Source organism: Erinaceus europaeus, chromosome 4 (genome assembly GCF_950295315.1).
Source record: "Erinaceus europaeus chromosome 4, mEriEur2.1, whole genome shotgun sequence".
In the NCBI taxonomy this organism is placed as follows: domain Eukaryota; kingdom Metazoa; phylum Chordata; class Mammalia; order Eulipotyphla; family Erinaceidae; genus Erinaceus; species Erinaceus europaeus.
Window position 1 is genome coordinate 37,326,700 of NC_080165.1, and position 15,597 is coordinate 37,342,296.

At 36.4% G+C, this 15,597-nt stretch overlaps 1 protein-coding gene across 6 annotated transcripts in view; it reads right to left on the reverse strand.

Annotated features, from left to right (window-relative positions):
- CARMIL1 (capping protein regulator and myosin 1 linker 1) overlaps positions 1 to 15,597 on the reverse strand; it is a 332,859-nt gene that overhangs the window by 93,043 nt on the left and 224,219 nt on the right. For all 6 annotated transcript variants that reach the window (XM_060189278.1, XM_060189277.1, XM_016189509.2 and 3 more), the window contains exons 18-23: positions 15,229 to 15,310; positions 14,407 to 14,506; positions 14,250 to 14,304; positions 8,865 to 9,037; positions 6,721 to 6,789; positions 2,715 to 2,808 (exon numbers count right to left, since the gene is read on the reverse strand). In XM_060189278.1, coding sequence (XP_060045261.1) covers positions 2,715 to 2,808; positions 6,721 to 6,789; positions 8,865 to 9,037; positions 14,250 to 14,304; positions 14,407 to 14,506; positions 15,229 to 15,310 — 573 coding nt within the window. The remainder of the gene's footprint in view (positions 1 to 2,714; positions 2,809 to 6,720; positions 6,790 to 8,864; positions 9,038 to 14,249; positions 14,305 to 14,406; positions 14,507 to 15,228; positions 15,311 to 15,597) is intronic.

Below are 15,597 nucleotides of genomic sequence, written 5' to 3' on the forward strand. Positions count from 1 at the left end.
CCTCTCCCTCTCCCTCTCCCTCTCCCTCTCCCTCTCCCTCTCCCTCTCCCTCTCCCTCTCCCTCTCTCTCTCCCTCTCCCTCTCCCCTTGGCCCTCTCCTTCTCTCTCTCTCCCTCTCCCTCTTCTCTCTATTTCTTTCTCTAAATACCTAGAAAGAAAAATGGTCAGGATAAATCACTCATCAAGCTAAAATGTTTAGATGTCTTTAACATTAAATAGAAATCACTATTTGCATCTTGGAATAACAGAGAACAGGTTGCTTCATCATACCATTCTGGTCCAAGACAGACCTACTTCCTAGGAGCTAAGGAAGTAGGATCTGAGTCAGGTCAACTGGAAAGAGAGGGCACAAAGTATCAGTATTATGGCCTACATGTGGGGCGGGGGTGGGGGATTGTGTGCACGCACTTTATTCTGCTTGTTATGCAGTTTGATGTCTGCCATAAACTTTGAGAAATTCTCAATCATTACTTCTCTCTCAACAAGAGTGTGGTGAAGGAGAGCAGCACTGAAGATCTCACTCTAATATCCAGGTTTAGACCTGGGTCATGCACATGACAAAGAAGCATACTACCCAAGAGAGATATTTCACTGGGCTTCCTTCCATTTCTTTTCTATTTTTTTCTCTTTCTGATATTCTCAGTAAATTGATATTCAGTCTTATATAACTTTCTCACAGCTTGGGGGATACTCTGTTCTGCTTTTACCATCCACCATTTATCTTTTCTTTGTATTTCTACTTGGAAATTTTCTAGTGATAGATCTTCAAGATCATTCATTCGTTCCTCTCAAACTTCTATCTGAAAAAGTCACCCTGGACTGGTGAAGCTACACTAACAGCAACAGCACCACCAACAACAACAAAACAAGCAAACAAAAAACAGGGAAGGATCAGAACCTCCCTAAAACTAGGTGGCTAGGAGTCTTTAATTCTGAAACCAATCCACACTGCATATTAGCAATTCATTAGTTACTGTTAAAACATTGGTTCTCCTGGCTTCTGCTGTGAAAAGTGGTCTGGGTTTAGGTTCATTGTATGTAATTTCTTTTCTTTTAAAAAATTTTTAACTGTCTTTATTTATTAGGGACAGCCAGAAATCAAGGTGGAAGGGGGAGATGAGAGAGAGAGAGAGAGAATGATCTGCAGACCTGAGTCACCACTTGCAAAGCTTTCCTCCTGCAGATGGGGACCAGGGACATAAACCCGAGTCCTTACACATTGTAACACGTGTGCTCAACCAGGTGTGCCACCACCTGGCCCCATTGTATGTAATTTCTATCTTCCCATCACTTCAGTTTCTAGGATGATCATTTGCTATTACCATCAAATGGTTGATGAATATAAGAAAAGTTGTTAATTTTGTTTGTTGTTCTTCTTTTCTTATTAGGAAGAAGGAAGTGAAGGATTTAGAAACCAGACAGGTAAAATCTTTCCTCTCCATTTTTTTCTTTCATCTGGCAGTACCATAGTCTACTTAATTTTCTAAACGTGACTTCCCTTTCCCATATTTTCTTTAGTCAATCAATCATCAAGTTTATAGATTCTGTAGGATTTTATTAGTTTTTCTTTTAGTACCAATATGTATAATTTTGTTCAAGCCTCATTATTTCTCACCACGATAATGCCAAATTGTCTTTCTGTTGTCTGTTTTCATGCTTTAGTAAAAATAGTCATCTTATTTCATGGTGAAGTTGAATTCATTAAATCTTTTAATCTATTCCTCCCCAGATTGTAGGTTAAATCCTGTTTTCTTTAACATAGCATGAAATTCTGTCCTGAAGCTTTCTATACTCTTCCAGTTTCACCACTTAACAACATTTAGTTTTTGTTTTGCTATAACTCAGAGTGATTAGAGCCTGAGAAACTGAAGTGGAACTCAGCAATCTTTTTTCCCCTAAACAAATTCTTCCAGAGATAGTCCAGTTTGAAATTTACTACCCTGATCAATAGATGATACTCAGGCTTTCCCTACCATTGTGCATGTGTAATCTTTAAACTAAATACGGATAGTAGCACCAATGAAAAAAACAAAGTGAGGAGGAAAGACTTAAATGATTCCTCTAATAACACAAGTACATAGGTAGAGTAAGCATCTTCAGATAAGAAATATTTAAGCATATGTAAAAATGGAGAGAAAGGTAACTCTAACCTTAGTAAAAGAAGAATGAGCATACAGAAGATCAAGAGAATCACTCTCCTCAAAGGACAAGTTATAGAACGACAACGGAGAGTCACCAATAAGTGGCTGGTCTTTGAAATGGAAGATAACTATCAACTTCTGGGTTTGCAGAAACCATACAGGCCTGGGTATGGATTTAGACTGATTTATAGACAAGGATAGTGAAAGGAAATCTTAATAATGCACCAAATTTCTTACTGAGGAAAACTTTTATCAGACACGGATGAAGGGGATAAAGCTTATATAAGCTGGCACTCATTTCTACACACTCTTTAAAGGACTGATTTGTTACTAATTCCTAAGCTCTGCATGTTACTATTGTAAGAATGTTATTTTATCAGCATAAATTTCATGACTTGTTTTAGCTTTATTTTACTCCCCCTCCAAACATTTATTATGATCTTCATAGCCACACAAATACTAATGTGAAAAAAATGTTTTATAAAATACAAAGTGTAGTCCAAATACTCACAATTGCTATTAACAAAATCCAAATGTAAATTTAATATAATTAAGCCATGAGTGTTTCAATACCTTCTGCAGAGCCTCTTCTGTTTTTTCAGGGTTTGTTTTCAGAGCTTGAGATGCATCATACATAGGAATTGGCATAAACCTCAATGTGTAGTTCCTAGAGAAAGGAGGTAACAATATGTTTACCTAAACATAACTTCCTACTACTATCTTTAACTCTGCAGTCTCTTTTAAAATAAAAAATGATAACCATCTTAGAAAATTACTAACCATCTTAGGTCCCTAGACTGCAGATCAACTTTAGAACTGAGATATATAGCATCATAAGGGACTTCATCGATTCACCACAACCTACAAAACTGACACAACTTTTAAGAAATCTGACTTTGTTTATTTTTTGTTAGCTTCAAGTTACATCAGAGACCATTTTTAAAATTTTAATTTATTTATTTATAAAATGGAAACACTGACAAGACCATAGGAAAGAGGGGTACAATTCCCACCACCAGAGCTCCGTATCCATCCCCACCCCTGATAGCTTTCCTATTTTAGGGTCATTGTGGGTTGCAGAAAGTAGAAGGTCTGGCTTCTGTAATTGCTTCCCCGCTGAACATGGGCGTTGACAGGTCTAGCCATACTCCCATCCAAAGACAACATTTTTAAACTGAGACTTAAAAGACAGAATAAGATAAAGCTAGATCAAATTTGCAATTTAGGTATTAGTGATTAGGATGACTTGAATGCATATGGGTCACCATGCTGACTATGTGTGCCATCTCCATCCATACCCAAGGCAAATCAAAATAAAACAGTTACTTATGAAACAAGACATTAGGATCCACAAAAGCAATCTGTTCAGGCTCTAGGCTCAAGGATCTTTTAAATAAATATGTCCGTGACAAGCAATTATCTTCAGAAAAGTTAATGGGCAGGGATTTATTGCTTGGCTAATTATCCTGACCTCCACTGGTCCTTGCTATTTGTACTCAATCAACATCAAGTCAGTTGAGCTCCAGACAGTAAATGAAGCAACTGTGGAAATACTGTGTCTGCATTACTTCACTGCTATTGACCAGCTGATGGGTGAGTCATCTTTGTGTGAGAGAATCATAGAACTTTACCTCTTTGCTCCTGTCTTTCAACCTGACTTTGCTTCAGATTGCTACTACTCTAGATTACAGTGACTATAAGCTCACCTACTTGATATTCTAGTACTGAGATGCCCTTCTCTCTCCCACCCTAAAATGTATCTGTTTCTACAACAGATGTTCAGGAAGAAGGATTTGCGTCTCATGGGTACAACTGAGATACTCTCCTATTGTACTGGAATCACAGTAAGCTGATGTGTTTTAGGTTGCTGAACATAGCCAGCACTCACAGTGTCATCCTAAGTAACTTAGGTGGCTTCTACTGGAAGAGTAAATAATACTAGTTCCTAGAATAAAATACCAGTAGCCCTAAAATAATAAAGAAGATAATCATTTTACTAGTAGCGGCAATCTGGATGAGTGATATCCACTGGAGGGAAAATGTTCTTTGTACAATCCCTCAGAGTAGTGAAATGGAAAATAAACAACACAGAAAAAGGTCATTATTTCTATAACTTTAATTTTTTTTTTTAATTTTTATTTATTTATTTATTTTAATATTTATTTTATTTATTTATTCCTTTTAGTTGCCCTTGTTGTTTTATTGTTGTAGTTATTATTGTTGTTGTCATTGTTGGATAGGACAGAGAGAAATGGAGAGAGGAGGGGAAGACAGAGAGGAGGAGAGAAAGATAGACACCTGCAGACCTGCTTCACCGCCTGTGAAGCGACTCCCCTGCAGGTGGGGAGCCGGGGTTCGAACCGGGATCCTTATGCCGGTCCTTGTGTTTTGCGCCACCTGCGCTTAACCCACTGCGCTACAGCCCGACTCCCTCTATAACTTTAATTTTTATCTTAATTATATTTTAACAAAACTGTTTAGCTTAAGTGGTGCCATTTAGCTTAATCTAAGCGATAACACTTTTTTTTACAGGTTTGACTTTTTTTTCTTTCATCAGTTTTCATCAGATCAGTAGTTTATTAAAATTAAATAAAAATATGAAACACTGGCATCTGAGAGTACAGATTACTAAGCAGACTGTAGTCCAGAGAGTCCTGCAATCAGTCCAGAAATAATTGAATATTGTGTGTCTTTTTGGTTTCATGAAGTACAGCCCCAGCTGGAGTTCCTCCAATATCACTAGGATGGGAACTGTAAGCATGCAAATGCAGCCATTCATATTAAAAAAGAAAATCTTTCTACTAAGTTTTCTGGTGGGACAGGAGCATGTAGAGGTAGTTTCTTCAGTCAGATAATGAAAGGTACCAGGCAGTAGGCTATGGTAAGTGGATGGTGTAAACTGCACAATCCATGTCTAGTGAAGGTATATGATGGTATCAACTTTGCCCCTTTGGCTAAAGAAGAATTCTCTGTATTTTCCTTTTTATTTATTTACTTTGTTTTGTTTTATTGCCACCAAGGTTATCACTGAAACTCACTGCCTACATGACAATTTTACCACTCCTAATGGATCTTTCCTTCCTGTCCACCCCCTTCTCTCCCCTCCCCTTCCCACTCTCCCTCCACCCTCCTCCTCCTCTTCTTCATCTCTCCCCATCCCCTCTCTCTCTCTTTCCTGATAGAGATACACAATGAGGGAGAGAGAGAAGAAGAAAAGAGAGAAGCCTTCAGGTCTGCTTCACTGCTTGTGAAGTATCTCCCCTGCAGGTGGAAATCAGGGCCTTGAACCATGGTTCTTATACATGGTGACATATGCACTCTATTGGGTGCACCACCACCCAACCCCAAAGAATGTTCAACTATCAAATCTACAATTGGAGGACACAGACATAATTTACTTCTGCTCCCTAACTTGCTTGAAGAAGATTCTAGAGGTGATTTGCTTTGTTTGAGATCATGTTTGCTAGTGACTGAGCTGAGGGTGCCTAAAACAGATCTAGGACTTTTATTTATCCATGTTGCATATAAGTGCTTATCTAGGAGATCGATCTCATGAACGGAGGGAAATCAATGAAAACAAAGTTAGGAGAACTCCCTCTCTCTTTGGCCAACATATGTACTACCAATCCCTATTTTCCACCCATATTCTGTAATGCTGTAAAACAGATTTTTAGCATTTTCCAGTCATATCTATATTTTTTCTTATCTACTTTATAGAACACCACATTTGACAATAAATCATAATCACAGAAATTAACTGTTAAGATAATTTTAAAAAACCCTTTTACAGTAAGGAGACAAGTTATCCTTGGGAATACCATTTCATTAATTTTTTTTTTCTCTTCAACTTTCTGGACCTCAGTTTTCTTCTTACCAAAGGGTAAAAAGCTGTCATGATGAGCAAACAAATTAAGGCCCAATGGAAATAGACTGTAAAAACCACAAGAAGGAGACAGCAAGGTATCCTGCCCTGTGATCTCATTTGTAGATATACCAAAGATATTATCATTTGGCTCTAGGTCACCATGATAAAATTTAAAAAATCTCAGTGAAACAAGGTACAGGGCTTTTTCCCTCTTTGGCTTCCTACTGTATAAAAAACTAGGATTACACTAGCAGTAATCTATTAAATGATATCACTATGTATAAATCTTAAATATTTTGCATTAAAATTATATATCAAATACGAATGCTTTATTGCTAGAACATGAAATCTTAGCTGCTAAAAATGGTTCAACACAAGAGCAGGGTAGGCAAAATCTTCATTTGTGAAACAAATTCATTATCTTCAAAGTATGACAGAGTGAGATGCAAAAAAAAAAAAGACTATATCTGTAATTTTTATAGAAGCTTGCCTTTAACAGAACAAGCAGCTGGGCCATATTTTAAAATGAGGAGATACACATCAGAAGAAAATGAGTCTTCTCAGGATCCATGACCAGTCAGCAACATACTAACTCAAACCCAGGATTTCTGATTCTCTTCCAATAAATTTCTATCCCCTCACAAGTAGCAGACAGTATTGTGCTATTGATTTTTGTATATTTTTTTTCAGAAAAAAGTAGTGATTAAAACTTACTTTTCCAGAGCAACAGCTATATCTTGAAAGCCTTGAGCAGTAATGTTGTTCTTGTCCCAAATTACAGTTCTGTTTTAAAAATGAAATCACATAAATAGACAATCAGGAGAAGAAATGATTCTTCCATTGAACATAATTCTCTTATAGGCAACTCTATCTAGGTATTTTAATATAATAGTGTTATATGAGTAAGGAATAATGTTTACCTTTGTTTCAAAAACAGTAAGGTTGAGCACTTTTCCCCAACTTTATATTCTTAAGACATTCACTGTTCAAACAATATGAAAAAAATAAAAAACTTAAAAGCAACAGTTAATATTCACTAACTTACCAATAAATTATCTAATGCTTTATTGCCTGAGAAGTCTAATAATTGATTCCTTGGGTACTCTCCCAATTTTGCCTCAGTAATATGTTGGAGGCTGAAGATATTTTATAAATATGCAAAACAATCCTCTGTACAACATAAAATGATTTCAGGTACCAAGACTTTTTCCATTCTAAAGAAAACAGCATTTTGTCCCTTTTCTTATGTTTTCCTAACTAGTCTGCCATGATGTGATATGCATTCCCAAGGATTTTATTCTCCTTGAGGACAAAACCTCAGTTGCTATGAGGTTGTTTATTTTTATCATTTTATGGGGGAGTATGGCTTGCAGTATATTTATTGACATGTAGGAACAATTTCTCAGCTTCCCATAATAGGTATCTGCATGACAGTATTAGTCCAAATTTCAATACTTTTCCATCATTATGTACTAGGACTCCAATACCTTCTCCACTCTTTCTTTTCCCCTCCTACCTCAAGAGTTCTTTGTTGTGGTGCAGTACAACACACCCACAAAAATCTATTTTTCAAAAAAATAATAATACTTTACTTTCAGGATATGAATACTTCAGAGATATGTTAGGATTTAGAAATTCACCTGACAAACAAAATAGTTTTTATCTGGATAATTTCAGCCCCCTAAGTTTTTAAGTGCTTTCCTTCCAAGCCTTTACATATATCCTAATCTGCAGTGTTTTGGCTTTTGGATTTAGTTTAGAGAGTATATTTAGGTTCTGTCTTAAGCTGGAGAATAAAGGAAATTTAAAAACACCCCTCTTGAGAAGCAAAGTAGAATAATTCTTGTGTTGGAGGTATAGTGGTGAACATAGCTGCCTACCAAAGTAGATTAACTCTTGATTCACCCGACTGCTAGAAGAGGTAGCAACCAGATGTTTTGGGAAGTGCTACAGATGAGAATCACAATACATAACAGCTTACACCCAATATAAATCAGCCTTTGAACAGCGGAGTTCTTGTATCCCATTAGCATTGGCAGGAGTGGTTGGGGGAGATAAGACATTGGAAACAAAACCAGGTACAAGAAAGTCCCTTCTGTTCTTCCTTCTGTCTTCTCTGTTGTCTGCTCCTTTGGCACAGGCTACACACCTACTTCTATTTCTCACAGACTTCCCACATCTTGGTCAGCTGTCAACACTGATGAGCAGCACAAAACTGAAATAGTTCTCAGTCAGGCTTACCTCATCTTGGAATTCTTTAAGACAGTTTGAAGGAATGACTATGAGTAACGTTTGAACTATCCCAGAGAGAGTGAAAGTTTCTTTCAACGGGGTGGGGGCTGAACTTGAACCTGGGTAGTACACATGGCAAAATAGTGCACTACCTAAGTTAGTTATTGAGTTGCAGGAAAAGTCACAACAAATTTTAGCATAGGAAAACAGAGAAAAATACAACAACTTATTTTGTTGTTGTTTATTTATTTTGGATAGAGGCAGAGAGAAAATGAGGAGGGGGGAGATATTGGGGAAAATAGAGAATGAAACCTGAAGAACTGTTTCACTCTGCTTAAAGCTTTCCTTCTGCAGGTGGGGACCTGGGGCTTGATTCTGTGTCCTTGCACACTGTAATGGTACACAACCAGATGTGCCATCTCCTGGCCTCTGTCATGACTTTTCTGACAGCCCAATATTTTGCCAGACCACCCCAGTATTTTGACAGAAGACTTGAAAATGTTGCCTCTGCTTTCTTGCTGGTCTCAACTAGAAGCTCAAATTCCTTTAGGGAACAGATTGTTTCTCAATGACTACCAATTAAACGCTCCCAACTCTTTCTCAAAATGAGTGCCTAACCTACCTACCTGAGCTTGGTGTTGATCTGCAATGCTTTGGCCAACATCTTTGCTCCCATATCCCCCATGCCATTCCCGCTGATGTCCACTTTAGTCAAGGAAGTGTTGCTTCCCAGGGCATTGATGATTATGGTGACCTCGGCCTTGAGCTTTGAGTCGGCTAAGGACAAGGACTGCAGAGGCTGTAGGGAAAATAACAAAGAGCACTCACACAAGTCAACAAAAGCAGCTACTGTGTCAATAACTCATCTTATAGTTTCTGGAACCATCCGTTCCACCCCGGTTCCATGGCTGCCAGTTCTTAGCAACATCGCCCCCGCCAGATATTCGTCGGGATGCGGCATCATCTAAGTTCATTTCCCACGTCTACGCTCGACTGGACCTGCCAATATACGCGGATATCTTCGCCTACCCTGTTCAACGCTTGACGTCTTGTCACCCAATCTGGTCCCCTATGCCTACACTGAACTTCTCTGTTCCAGACTCTTGGAAACAGAGTTGGCAGTCAGCTGAGGTAAAGAACAAACACCTCATCACAGACCCCTGCAAGCGTCAACCTGGCTTTGACCTAGCACGTTATGATTGGGCCCTCCTCAATCGCTATCGAACAGGCCATGGCCGGTGCGCCGCTATGTTCCATCGGAGCCAGAGACAACCCGAACTGCCCCTGTGGCTACAGACAGACTATGACCCACATAGTCAACGACTGCCACCTCTCCAGATTCAAAGGAGGTCTCGAAACTTTACATCAGGCTCAACCTGACGCTGTTGACTGGCTACGGAAGAAAGGCAAACGCTAGAAGAAGAACTCATCTTATGAAGTGGAAAGTGCAGAGCTTGCTGCACAAACTGGTTTTACAACTTCTTGCTAAAAGACAGTGGTGAATGAACAGGAACTGAAACTCTGGCTTAAATTGGGCTTAACAGAGTCATTTAGAACTTGTATTTTATGACTAAATATAGGTTACCTATATGGAAATTGTGGAATGGCACCTATAGTCATATCTTTTCTGAAGTGGAAAACAGGTGAAATAAAAATACTGCACAAAAATTTCTTAGCTTTAGAATAGGTGTACTGTTACTTTTTTGCCTATTATATTTTTATGCAAGATTTAAAAAAACAAATTACTATTGAGAACAAAGGTGAAGTAAAGATCAGTCAAAATTAATAATACCTGATATTTAGTGAACATAAAGTTTAATCATTATAAAAGCTTTGTACATATTTGACTCACTAAACCCTCTCATAACCCAGTACTGAGACATTATTATACTACGTATTGTTATCTCCATCTCCTGAAGAAACAGAAAGATTAACTGACTTAACCAAGGTTAAAAACAGTTAGAAAGCAGCTAAGCTGAAGCCAGAAAAGCCTGGTTCTGAATTTTGCAATTATAAGCTCTATATAACCTCACACTAGTTTATCTGAGATCTTTTTTGATCTCTTACTGCTATTCCTACAATTAAAAAAGAAGAGAAGTTAAACCAATTTGCTCACTGCTGGATTAGAGGCCATTTAAACCAGGAACTGAAAACCACATGATCTAGAGGTAGATTTTATTCGTATTTTATAATAGATAGCAGAAGGAGGAGGAGGAGGAGAAGCACAGGAGGAGGAGAGATGGGGTGGGGGAGGGAAAGGAGGAAGAGAAGAAGGGAAAAAAAAGTATAACTTTCCTGTCAACATTTAGCTCATTTTACTTATTTGTGTTCCCTTGACTTGCAGACATTTAAATGTAGCTTAAACCAGACAGGAATTAATGAACTGGTGAGAATTCCTGGGCTTTAACCTAAATAGTTCTAAAAGTATGGATCCACTTCAAAGGGGAATTTTGATGTCTTCTGGATTGCTTGAAGTTGTCTATGTTGGTCCAGCAACACTAAAAATTCTACGAGGTCATTCTGACATGTAGGGAGATAGATGCTGAAAGGAGCTTTCAAGTTACCCATGACCAGGCAACACAGTGGTTTGTGGGAAATGAAGCATTTGATAAGCGCCAATGTGATCTACATGACCCCACACAAAGCCTAGAGTTGTTGGTGAACACTGAGTGTTGACTTTGAAAGGAAGACTTGTATAAGGTGAGTGGTCAAATGACTGCAGGAAGTAGGATACAGGTGTAAATGGTTTCAAGAATCAGATTATCTACAAACTGGAAACATGCATTTAGTTATAATAACACCAAGTAAGTAATTATTACTATTACTTTTCAAACTTGATTATAGTTTACAAACTTAACACATTCATTCATGATAAAATCAAAATAAAATATTATATCAAGTAGAAGTTTTTAAAACTGACAGACCTGTTAAATGCTAAAACAAAGTTGTGGGGGAGCTTAATTGTATTTGCCACAATTTTCTTAAGACCCTTCACTCAAATGAATGAAATAAACTAAAAACTAAAAATGCATCAAGCATGAGTAACAAACATTATGTTTAAAATAATAACAAATGCAATGTTGCTATAATAGAAACCTGTAATCACATTTTTTTTGTTATTTCAAAAATCTTTACTACAAAAATGATATATTACAGCTTCTTCTTACTACTGGCAAACTGCCAAATCTGCAAGCTAGTGAGCACTGATTTCAGTACCATATTCAAACTACAATATACTTCAGTTAGCACTTAAAAACAATAGGCAGAGTCATTAATCTGAATAGAGCAGCCTGCATTGCATGCATATTTATAAAGTCATTCCTTCTTGATTTATTGCACTTCATATAACATTACTATTTGAAAATCAACTTTTTTTTTTCCTTCTTCTTTCTATAGCTGAGCAGGCTTAGTCTAAGAATCTGTCTCTAGGTGAATGGCACTCCCTGGAGAAACATATCTGTTACTTGGCTTACAACTATGGGTTTGTATAAAATATATTCAAACTGGATACCTCGGCATTTTGCCTACTCTGTTAGTTACCATCCATGACTGGATACAGCAGCCTGATAGCCACTGTCTATAGCTGAAGGTAACACACAAGGCCAAAGGCATCTAGGTTTTCCAAATGGGTGCAATGTGAATAGTGGGTTAGTATAACATTTCAGAAGCTGTTAAAGTCAAGTTCTACACATGTAAAGTCAGAACACTGAAAAAAAAAATCAAATGGGGTCAGATGGTAGCACACCTGGTTAAGTGCACACATTATCAGGGACACTGGTTCAAACCCCCAGTCCCCACTGAAGAGGGGAAGCGTCTCAAGTGATGAAGCAATGATGCAGGTGTCTCTCTTGTCTCTCCCTATTTCTGTCTCTATCCAAAATAAATAGGTAAAAAACCACTTTTTTTAATCAAAGCAACTGTTCTATATATGTAAAAGAAAACTTCAATCAAAAGTGATTACTAGAATTGTTATATGATTCAATTCCTTATCTTTTTTACTTTCGTTGTACATTACTGAGTGAGAAATGATTTTTACTTAACTATTTTTTTTACTTAACAAAATCTTAACTATTTTGAGTGTTATGAATATAATAAAACGCTTTGTATTATACATTACCAACACTACACCACTCAAACTTAAAACTTGAAAGAAATAACATGTTTTTTTTTTTGTTTTTTTTTTTTACAAAATTTATCATCTGCAAGTATGTTATAAGGTGCATTTTAAATAAAGACTGCCTTTAAGTGATGGGATTTTCAAAACATACAGTTTGATAGCCCCATGTAATTACCAAAACATGAAATCAAGAAATGTTTTTCATAAAATTGCCCTATAATATATGTTGTAAAATATCTGGGGTGAATAATAATATGATGCTATAAAAATAACTTTGAAAAAAAAAACTAGGCTACAACTGGAAAATCAGAGATTCTAATAAGTAAAGATGGTATAAAGTCAAATTACATATGTGAAACAAACAAGATAACCTTGGAAATGTCCAAATTACATTCTAATTATGATCCTAATTTTAATAGCCTAGTATAAGAGCAACAAAACATAGAGTTTATTAGCTAATTAGAACATGGAGAACTGCCTGAATTCACTAAATAAAGAGCTTCATTTCTAATACATAGGTTGGAAATTATATCCACATAGTGAAAAAGCAGAAACAAAATGAAACACAACATTTTTTCTTGCCCCCCAGATCAGAATCTACAAAGAAATACAGGCAAAAATAAGAAGGAAGTTTAAGTCACCCTCTCTTATGGCCTCTAAGTTCTATTAGGAAAGTTACCTTACATCTATAATAAAATTTTCTGTTAACTCATATTAATTAAAAAGAAAAAGGATGCTTTTTAAAAATGTAGTATTTCTCATATGACTAATACAGGAAACCATTCTTACAATCTACAAAAGTAAGTATTAAAAATCATGAATATCGTGACCCCACACCACTGAAGAAAGCTTCAGTGCTGTGGTCTCTTTTCCCTCTCTCCTTTTCTGTCTCTGTTTTAAAAAGAAGTAGGAGGAGGAAGGGGAGGAAGAAGAAAAGGAGAAGGGTCAAGGGAGAAGGGGAAGGATAAGGAGATAGGAACGGTGATTAATTTGGACAAATAGGGCTAAGAAAGGACAAAGCATCAGTAAAACATAAAGCAATGATAACATAAGTTCTAAATTAAAGGAATTAATGATAGAATGCTTCTTGTTTTGTTTATAAATATCTTTCTTTTCTTCCTAAATTTGTATTTATTTGTTATTGGATAGTCAGAGAGAAATTGAAAGGGGAGTGGGGATAGAAAGGAAGAGAGACAGAGAGACACCTGTGGTCCTGTTTCATCACTCATGAAGCTTTCTCCCTGCAGGTAGGGACCAGGGGCTTGAACCTGGGTCTTTGTGCACCATAATGTATGCATTCAACCAGGTGTTCCACCGCCTGGCCCTGTTTCTTTTTATTTTTTCTAAAGCATTTTAAGGGCAGCAAAATCATATATTATTTGAAGCAAAACTTAGAGGCAAGTAAGTGGAATAAAAATAAAAGAATGACTATTAGAGTTCAAGAAGCAATTTAAGACAGAGGGCTACTTACTCAGTCTCTTGTAATTCTATATAATTACTATCTAAAATTCAAATTAGCAATATGATGTTTTCCAGCATGACATACGGTTATAAAGTCAAGCAGAAAGCAAACATGAATGCTTACAGATTACTATATTAGTAGAAAGTAGGAAGGAGTGTGGTTTATCAAAAGATAGGCTTATGAGTTATTGTTCATGTCTTTTCAACTATTGGTTACACTATTTCTAGTTAGAAATGAGATAAATAAAGTGAAAAAATAAGTCTATTTTAAATATATCCTATTATAATACATGAGTATTTATTCCACCTATAAAATAAAAATATGTGTGTAAAAAGATAAAATTATCTAAAAGCATAGTGGCATTAATCCAGTAGAAGTAGTAAAAACAAAAGATGAAAGAGTCTAGACAAAAGTTTTAAAAACAATACTCACTGATTCTTCATCTTGAATCATCTGTACCAAGTTGTCCAACACAGGTGTCAGATTTCTAAAGAGATTTTAAAGATATCGACAGTGGAATTAAAGTAAAAGTTTTCAGGAGGCTTGTCATTTTCATCATTATCACATAAAACAAATTCAAAAGTCTTACTTGGATTTCATATTATTAAAATTTTTGCCTAACGCCAGGTGTTGTATTGATCTGTTTTTACTGAGCCACACTATTAATGTAGATAGATCAGATTCTAAACCTAGAAAAAATCAGAATAGGTGGAGAATCAAAATACATGTGTATAAAGGAATTCTCGGCTGGAACACAATTAAGTCAAAGTGACAAGCAGTGTATGACTACTTCTCTGAGGGTCCTGAGGTTCTATTTTTCATATTTTCAAAAGAATTTTTGCCCTCTTTTTATGTCCTATTACTTCATAATGCTAAACTCATTCTCTTCAAAGTCTTATCTAAAACTCTTAAGCAGTCAGAGGCTAAACAGTCAGCAAGGACTATAAATGAATAATTGCAAAAGCTTTCAACTTTGCTTTGTGAGAGAAGATTCCAACTATTTGTTCACTGGTAGGTAGTTGTCCTTGACTGTGTCCGTGCACATTTCCACGTGCATACCTATATGAGACTACAATTAGCAGAAATGAAACTAATGAAATGAGCTAAATAAAGAGAAAAACTTCCAAACAGCCAAGCGAGTTTATTACCACAAAGAATGCAAATATCTGGAAACCAACCTTTATTATTTATTTTGTAACTAAGTTTTAAATTCAGTTAAAAATGCACTGGCTTTGCATTTCTCGCCACTCAGCAAATATTTATCATTGGAATAAACTTGTTAAATTAAAAGTCTAACCAGTCAAAAGTAAAATAACACTTTCATTAAGGTGTCTAGTTTGGGCTGATACTTTTCCCTCAACTTGCTGCCTACAATACTTCTGTTTCTTTTCTTTTCCAGTGTCTGACTTACCATTGTCAGAGATGTCTAAGCTGGTGATGTTGTGGATTTCAGCAATGCAGCCTTCTAATACTTGAGCACCTCCTGATCTCAGCTATAGATACAAAACCAACCAAATACAAGGTAAAGTTTTTATCTACTAAAGACACAATGAAAAGTTTTTTTTTAAAGACTTCTTAAAATTAGAATGAAAGCAAAAATAAAAATTCATCAACTTGCCTCTTCAAAAAAAAAAAGTCATCATCAGTATTAAAATATATATACTGCTGCTACCCAGTAATGCATAGAAAAGAAAACAGTACCATTTGCAAGGACAGGGGTTCAAACCCCCAGTCCCAACCTTTAGGGAAGAAAATTCATGAGTGGTGAAGTGCTATAACT